At 43.6% G+C, this 9051-nt stretch overlaps 1 protein-coding gene across 1 annotated transcript in view; it reads left to right on the top strand.

The window, feature by feature from the left end:
• Window positions 1–8084, top strand: part of FMOD (fibromodulin) — a 20549-nt gene extending 12465 nt beyond the window's left edge. Inside the window, exon 3 of the mRNA XM_044672095.1 lies at window positions 5548–8084. Within this exon, the coding sequence (XP_044528030.1) occupies window positions 5548–5699 (152 nt within the window). The 3' untranslated portion in view covers window positions 5700–8084. The remainder of the gene's footprint in view (window positions 1–5547) is intronic.
• Window positions 8085–9051: the final 967 nt, after the last annotated feature.

Below are 9051 nucleotides of genomic sequence, written 5' to 3'. Positions count from 1 at the left end.
GAGGAGGAGAGGAATAGGGGGAGAGGGAGAGACAAAGACAAAGAGGGAGAAAGGGGGAGGGAGAAGAGGAGAGGGGGAGAGGGAGACAGAGAGAGACAGACAGACAGAGAGAGACAGAGAAAGAGAGAGAGACAGTTAGAAGGGACCTTAGAAGCATCTAGTTCAATCCCATCATTTGAAAATTAGGAAACTGAGACAGATGGATAAGAAGTGACTTAGGTTAGTAAGCAAGTAGGATTTGAACCCAGGTCCTCTGACTCCTGATCCAATACCTTTTTTTTAATTTTTTCACCATATTACTTTGCCTCTCAACACAGCAGGCTGGGGGATGAGGATGATCAAAGTTATCAAAAGAAAATCTAGATGGACAAGAAGTCAATAGACATGAGGTAGAATGATGGACAGGCAGCTCCCTCCCTGCCCCCTTCTTCCATCAGTCTATCCTTCTGCTTTTCCAGCTTGGCAGCAGCAGAGGAACACAGCTCAGAATGTTATTCCAAAGCCCTGGGATCCACGGAAGCAGGGCGGGGGCACTAGGAGGAATTTGGAAAGACTTAGGTCAGTGTTTAATGTGGGCTGGGAAATGTCTTCTCCGTGTCTCTGAGCAGAAGCCCCGACCTATTCATCATCATCACTTCTCAGAGCTACATAGAGGGACTCACAGTGTGTGGAAAGGATTCTACGGATGCCGTGTACATAAATATCTGCCTACCTACATATGCACACAGCGTGGATATAAACAGCTGCAGCCCAGGTGCTTGGTGCAGCCGTCTGGGCATCTTGACAAAGCATTCCTACCTGAGGCCCCCCCAGGTGGGAGACAGAGAATCTATTACTGAGCCTCCAGCCCAGCTCCAGCCTGAGCTCAGAGCAGTGTTTGGGTTGAGTCAGCCCATCCCATTTCCTCCTGCTCCCAATAGAACCTCTCAGATGAAGCCCAGATGAAGCCGTCTTAGTGAATGGTATAGACACGGCCCCTTTCTTGCACCATCTTCTCTGTTCTGTGGGGAGAAGATTTCTCCAAAGATCATAAGAACCATTCCCCTGTCTCCAGAAGGAAGCCCACAAAAATAATTTCAGATTCTGCCCCTGCTTTCTGGAAGATCTCTGGGAAAGGATATTTTCCAGTCTCCCTAATAACTCTTTCCAGGTCTGGAACAGCTTTGGTAGTCTGGAAATTCTTGCTTATGTCTAAATACAGATTTGAAGGCTGTGTGGTATAATTCCTGAATTCAAGAGGACTTGGGTTCAAATCCCACTAGAGATATTTATGGACTATACTTATCCCTGGGCTAGTCACTTAATTTCTATGGGCCTCAGTTTCCTTATCCGTAAAATGAAGAAGGGCAGCTATGTAGCACAGTGGACATAGTGACAGGCCTGAAGTTCAGAGGACCTGGATTCAAATTTAACCTCAGATATTTCTTAACTGTGTGATTCTGGGCAAACTACTTAGCATCAATTGCCTTATGCTGTTCTTCTGTCTTAAAATTCATACAGTGGCCAGCTAGGTCACCCAGTTGATTGAGAGCCAGATCCACTTCTACCTTAGAACCAATACACAGTATTGATTCTAAGATGGAAGGTAAAAAGTCTTTAAAAAAAGTCACACAAAGACAGATGGTAAGGGCTTAAAAAAATGAAGAGTGATGGGCTTGATGGCCTCCACTGCTCTAACTCTGTGATCCTATGATCTGGGGCTCAAGTTTCAGCTCTTCTGCTCTTGGTCTAGTTGTAGGGGATCAAAAATAACCCCTTATGTATGTTAACCCTATTAATTCTCCTCCATCTCTTCTTCCAAGCAACTGATTTTAATTATTTTCATTTGTCTTCATCCATCCACTTTTGCTTCCCAAATGATTTCTTTCAAGGCTATTAATCCTCATTCTTCTCCTAAACTCACAGAAGGTTAGAGCTGAAAGGGACCTTAGCAATTTTACAGTTCAACCCCCTGGTTTTGACAGATAAGGAAAGAGACCCAGAGAAGGGAAATTATTTGTCCAAGGTCATATAGACTTTTTCATTCAAAATCTACCATTCTTTTATTTTTAATTATTTTTAATTAAAATTTTAAACCTTATCTTCTGTCTTAGAATTGATACATAGGTGGAAGAATGGTAAAGGCTAGGCAATTGGGGTTAAGTGACTTTTCTAGGGCCATACAGCTAGGAAATGTCTGAGGTCAAGTTTGAACCCAAGTCCTCCCAACTCTATCCACCTAGCTGCCTCTGAAGTCTTTTAATTCTTGCCACTACCATTCACTCCTTCACTCTATAATCTTAGCGTCATAAAATAATAGAATTATTGATTTAAAGCTGGAAACGATCTTAGGGTCCTGTGAGTCTAACCCTCTCCTTTACAGACAAAGAAATAATGTTTAATTGACTTGCTCAAGTTCCCATGGCTGATAAGTACCAGTGGTAGGATTTGATCTCAGATCTTTATGACTCTGAGTCACCTCTAATGCCTTGCCTCACTTTCCATTCTCCAAACTGAACTCTGCACCCCCTTTGAAAGCCAGGGAAAGTACCTGCTTCTAAATGGGGGAAAAGATAAGAACCTGAGAAAGTAGCTCCTGGATGACCCAATGATCAGGTTCCATCCATCAAGGATTTGGGCCCTCCTTGCAGATAAGCCATCCCACATTTGACAGGTAACCTTTTGGGGAACAATTAATGTAATCTCCACAAACTTTTCCCCAAAAGCCTACACACCCTCCAGTCCATTTAAGGGAACACTGAGGCTTCTGGAAGCTATTCAAGGCTTTATTAGTGTTAAGACACTAGCCAGCAATGGACTGGCCAATGACCCAGGCATGGCTTTCTCACTTAGGATCACAACAGACTTTGGATAGAGATGCCAGATTTATCCAAAGCAGAAAGAGGGCAGGACCATTTAGTCCAACTGAGGATGGTCAGAGAGAGAATGGGATCCAACTGTAGAGGGAATGACCAAAGTGAAACCTACAGAATTGGGTTAATAATAGAGATTGAATAGATTCAGCACTAGGGCAGGTTATATGGTATAATAGACTCTTTTGACTCATAAGACGGAGACCTGAGAGTCTAGTCCTTGCTCTGTCATTTACTAATTTTGTGACCTTGGGCAAGTTCCTTGATTTCTCTAGGCCTTGATTTCTTCATTTATAAAATTAGAGACTAGAATAGTCTCTAAAGAACCTTCTAGGCCAGTGATTCCCAAAGTGGGCGCTACCACCCCTTTGTGGGTGCTTGCAATCCAGGGAAAGTGATGGTCACAGGTGCATTTATCTTTCCTATTAATTGCTATTAAAATTTTTTTAAATTAATTTCCAGGGGGCTAAGTAATATTTCTTCTGGAAAGGGGGCAGTAGGCCAAAAAAGTTTGGGAACCACTATTCTAGGCTGTTCCATATGTCTCCATTAGAATATAATTTATTGGGGGGCAGAGCCAAGCCTAGAGAAGGGAGGTTCTGGGTTTAAATCTGACCTCAGACACTTCCTAGCTCTGTGACCCTGGGCAAGTCACTTAACCCCCATTGCCTAGTCCTTACCATTCTTTTGTCCTGGAACCAATACACAGTATTGACTCTAAGACAGAAGGTAAGGAATTGGGGGGGGGCGGAGTTTTTAAATCTGTTGGAGGCAAAGGAATTCTTTCTCTGACCCTAGAGGTCCTTTGCACCCTGAGTGATCTATGATTTTCCAGTTTTCACTCACATTTCACTCTTTCACATGAAAGACTCTCTGTTCTGTCCTTTGGCAGAGCACAGCCTGGGAGAGACCAAGTATGGTTTCGATATCCACCAAGCACAGATGCTCGTAGGCACTTGTCTCTAGGCTCAATCTCCCTCCCTCTAATTTCTTGCCACTTTCTGAATCTGCAAAATGACAGGAGAGATTTGAGATCTGCCTCCCTCCACTTCCCTTGCTGCTCATTGCAGTTCCTCAGGGAAGCTTTCCCTATCTAGAAGCAAGAAACCAAGTATTTCCCATTCTCCAGCTTCCCCCTAAGCGACTGCTTGGCTGCCCTGTCTCTGGTCCTTGCTGCTAACCAATGAGAAAGGATGCCCCCCCCCAGCTCACCAAGAGCTCCAGGACTGTGAAATGTGTAGGTACTTCATGCTATAGACCAGGAATGGGCAGGTCTGCAGCATCCGAGGATGTGTTTGCTACTTTCTCCATGTTTCAGAAGCTGAAAGAGAATAGTGGACTAATAAAGGTCAGTGCTCCAACTCTGTATAGTCCTTAACTTTTTACCCAGGTGATCTCTGGTTCATACCAACCCCCCAGATTAAAAGGAATAGTCATAGTGAGAATTTTGCCAGCACATATAATAAAATTGGGCAGCTAGGTGGTACAATGGATAGAGCACCAGACCTGCAGTCAGGAAGACTCATCTACCTGGGTTCAAATCCAGCCTCAGACTCATACTAGCTGTGTCACCTTGGGCAAGTCACTTAACCCCGTTTGACTCAGTTTCCTCATCTATAAAATGAGCGGGACCCCCCCCCCAGTATCTGCCAAGAAAACCCCAAATAGGGTCGTGAAGAGTCAGACAAGACTGGAATATAATTGAACTGATTATGTATTAGACTTTGTGGATAAAAAGACAAATAGCCCTTGCCCTCAGGGATTTACGGGAAGCAAAACTTGCATATATAAGGCAAAATATACAAAGTAAATAAGAAGGACACTAGCAGCAGGAATCAGGAAAGGTTTTATAGGAAAAAGCACTCCAACTGAGATTTGAGGGAAGCTGGGCATTCTACGATGGACTTGGAATGGAACAGAGGACACTCTATGCAAAGACACAACAATGAAATATGGGATACAAGGAATATAGTGTTTTACTGACACAAAGAGCGTATAAAGGAAAGGAATATACAATAAACTTGAATAGAAAATAAAAGCAGATTGGATGGGGGTTTTGTGGTTTGGTTTGGTTTGGTTTTGTTTTTGTTTGGTTGGTTTTTTTTGGTTTTGAACTCTTACCTTCTGTCTCAGAATCTAGTCTAAGATACTGGCAAGGGCTAGACAATTGGGCTTAAGTGACTTGCCCAAGGTCATACAGCTAGAAGTATCCGAAGTCATATTTGAATCCAGGGCCTGTGCATGCCTGGAGCTATATCCACTGAGCTCCCTAGCTTCCCCTTGCATAGTTTTTAAATGCCACACAGAGTTTTTATTTTATCTTTCAGACAAGATAAAAAGCTTTTTAACAAAGATAAAAGATCTTTGTGAGCAGGGGAGTGATATGATCAAACAAACCTATGCTTTAAGAACATAATTCTGATCCTTCATAATTATGTGACATTGGTCAACTCACTCCACCTTTGTGAGTCTCGGTTTCTTTCTTTGTAAAATGTAGGAGGTGGGTGCTTTCCACCTTCAACATTAACCATGTCACCAAAGTGCCCATCCCTGGATGTTCTACCCAGAAACACTACTCAACCAGCCATAGAGAGGCTGCCCAATACTCTCTGACTTGTTGGGGGGATGAGATATTCCAAATGTGGCCAGGTCTCTAACCCGGGCTCTTGTCTTCATCTCCCTCTTCTCCCCACAGAGTTCTCCATCAGTAGCTTCTGCACTGTGGTTGACGTCATGAACTTCTCCAAGCTCCAGGTGCTGAGACTGGATGGGAATGAGATCCAGCGCAGTGCCGTCCCTGTGGATGCTCCCCTCTGCCTTCGCCTGGCCAGCCTCATTGAGATCTGATCTGGCTCCTTCACTGGGCCCCAAGTGGAGGGGGAAGTGGCCCAGGGGAGCGGGGTTCTGATCAAAGATGGCAGCAATTGCTTACTGCCCCTTGTGTCTGGCTTGATGGTTCAGTTTGGCTTTTGCTGGAAGATCTGGGACTGCCCCATGTAAGTGTGAGGGTCATATCTATGTTTACCAACATAAACAGAGGCATCACTAACTAGCAATCAGCCTCTATGATATAATGCCAGTCACACTTGTCAAATGCTGGCTGGCCACCCTCATCATACCCACATGGTGTGTGTGTGTCCCCTGGATTCCTAATTCATTCTGTCTCCTTTTAAACAAAGTTAGATTACTGGAGGGTAGGGGTTGGAATGGGACACAGGATTTAAGCATATACTTGATGATCTCATGAGGAAGCCATACTCTGAGAGGGCCAGAAGTTGGTGGGAGAGCTGAATGTCACCCTCAGTGATTCCTAGAAATCCCAGCCCCAAAATTTACACCCTTTCAAAGCTAAACTCAGGGGTCTGAGATCATGGAAATGAATCTCTTATATTGGGTAAATGTTAGCTAATCCTTCCTGTTAGAGGCAAACTACCCCAATGGACCAGCTGGTACTCTCAACCTTCTCAGGAAGTAAAAAACATTTATTCCAAAGTTTCTTCAGGCAAAAATCCAAGATAACTAACATAACTACCTGGGCTCCATTCTTATCCCCTTTCAGTGAGCAACCCTTGGCATCGCCTCTGCCCGTAGAAAGAGTTCTCTTTGCACTAATTCAGGGATCCCATCATAGGACATAATTCAGAACATACTTTTTGTCTAGCACCTTTCTCTGAGCTCCCCACAATCCCCAAAACTTTCCCCCATAGAATCCTCTTTCATGTTTGAGATTCTCTGTTCTGAGGCAGATAACTTCAGGGGCACATGAGTATTTGTTCTATGGTCCATAGGGAAACCTGCACACTTTCAGAAGTGGTAAGAAAGAACAATAGTCTTATAATTCTTTCCATCTCTGCCCCTTGGAGAACATCACATTGGATGCCATTAATACCTAGAAGTCTCATCCCCCAAATTTTGTCCAATGGTTTGGCATCCAAGTGTTTTATTGAGGGGAAGGTATCTATCTTAGCCACACGCTAATCCTTTTCAAAACTGGACAGTGGTTATCTTGAACAGAGAAGACCAGTTTTCACTTAAAATCAGGACCCATGCGGTGGGTAGAAATTGTTTAGTTCCTCAGACAAACTGAGAAAGCAGCTAACCAGTCCTCTAACCTCACGGATCTCATTGATTCTATTCATCCCTCTGTTTCCATAATCTTTTTCTGCAGTTAGCCCAATAGTGGTAAAACAAAACAAAACAAAACAAATACACACTGAAGAATCTCCCGAAAGGACTGGGGAAGGAGCTTTGAAGAACTGGTTCCCCTTGGCATAAGGCATAAAAAAGGCTTGCCCCCTGCTTTGAATGTTTTAAGGGCTGGAGGTAAATAGAAAACTCAGCAGACCACCTTGGGTATGTTCACAGGCTCAGAGGTCTGGGGATTTGGATTAGGCTGAATCCTGCTGCTTCTCAGATCCCCTCTAGAGATCCAAAGAAAAGACTAAATCATCTTCTTCTCTTAGCTGTCCATCTATAAGGCTTCCTGAAAAAAGAAGGGGAATTCGAATTATTTGGTTCATCTTAGGTCTTGGGAGAAATGTGCTAGATCTGTCTGGAACTGCTCATTAGGGCTTATTGTGCCCAAGCCAGCTTGCCAAATCTTGCCTGAGCTTGGCATCTCTGGGCTGTCCTCATTCATTATTGAAGATGCCTGGCTTGGAGTACAGAATAGAGTTAGCAACTTCTTTCCATTCCAGGAAGGGTATACTTGTCCAGCTCTTTACCCCGCCCTCTTAGCCCTCCTTCCACTGTTATATGAGGTTTCTTTTCTCCTTAGATCACCCCATGATGCCATTGGTCCTTTTTCAAAAATGAGAGATGAATAGACAATGGCACAATATTTGGAGTGAGGTTCCCTGAGCTCCCTATTGCCATGCTGCAGCTGATGAAACCTAGTGTTAGGTCTACTTCCTACACAGTCCTGTTCAACCCCACCTCATGACCAATACCATCACCATATATGATGTCTGCTTTCAAGTTTCCCTTATAAAATAAGAGGGATCCTTGGATTATATTCTTGGCCCCAGGCCCTGAATCCTGCAAAAGCCAAACAAGCTGCTCATTTTGGTCAGGGAGCTTCTGAGGGAGGGGGCAAGTGCTGTCCCCTGCCCCAGGGCTCCCCAGAAACCAACTGCATGTAAATTCCATGGCATCCATATAAAGGACATTGTACTATTGGCAAAGCATGAGTGGTAGCTATCCTGATCAATAAAACCCTTTTATGATTGCAAATGAAGAACTGGAGGACTCTGAAAAAGAGGTGATTCAAAACATCTGAGAAACAGAAGCACCAAATACCATTATGGATGCTTGGGAAGGATCACTTTAGAAGGGATTGGGAGTTATTGAAATCACTGAGTTCTCCGAGTAGAAGAGCTCCTCATCTCCTCCATCTTCCTGTCCAGATGGGTGAAGGGAAAGAAGGAGGTTCTTCAGCCTCCCTTGATTACATGTACTAGAGCTGCCCAACCTTCAGATCAATCAGGTCTTCTTTATGTTTAACCTTGCCCTCTGACATCTCCCTCATTTGGATTTCAGGGAGATGAATGAACTGCTTGCTCCGTTATTCATAGATTAGACTAAATCATTTCTGAAGTTCCTTCCTATTTTGAGATTCTATGACTCGATGAGGTCCACTAGTTACCTTTGGGTATTGTAAGGATTCAGGAATCCTGGATTCTAGTCTTAGTAGGGCCACAAACTGCCTTTGGCAAGCCAGTCATTCAGTATCAATAGCCTTCAGTCTCTTCATCTATATAAACAAATATAGATGATCTCTAGGTTTGTGATTCTATTTTAATAACTCTAATTCTTTTCTCCCCAGTAATTTTCTACCATCAACTTTGAAATTCTAGGCTTGAGAAGAAAGCATGATGTAGGGGGATAGAAGCCTGATTTCAGAGTTAGAAAGATCAGACCCCACAACTCACATATACTGACTGTGAAGCTGAACCATTGACTTGACCTCTTTGGGTCCCTCCACGCCCCCAAGTAATTCTGATAGGCTTTAAATTGCAACCTAGATTTTGGCCTTCATTGGTAGAGATAATTTTCTTTTTGAGATTTCTCTAAACCAGTGAAATTCAGGAGAAAGAGAGAAAGAGAGAAAGGAAGAGAGAGAGAGAGAGAGAGAGAGAGAGAGAGAGAGAGAGAGAGAGAGAGAGAGAGAAAGAGAGAAAGAAAGAGAGAAAGAAAGAGA

This window comes from Gracilinanus agilis, chromosome 4 (genome assembly GCF_016433145.1).
Source record: "Gracilinanus agilis isolate LMUSP501 chromosome 4, AgileGrace, whole genome shotgun sequence".
In the NCBI taxonomy this organism is placed as follows: Eukaryota; Metazoa; Chordata; class Mammalia; order Didelphimorphia; family Didelphidae; genus Gracilinanus; species Gracilinanus agilis.
This window is presented reverse-complemented; position numbering and strand designations above follow the sequence as displayed.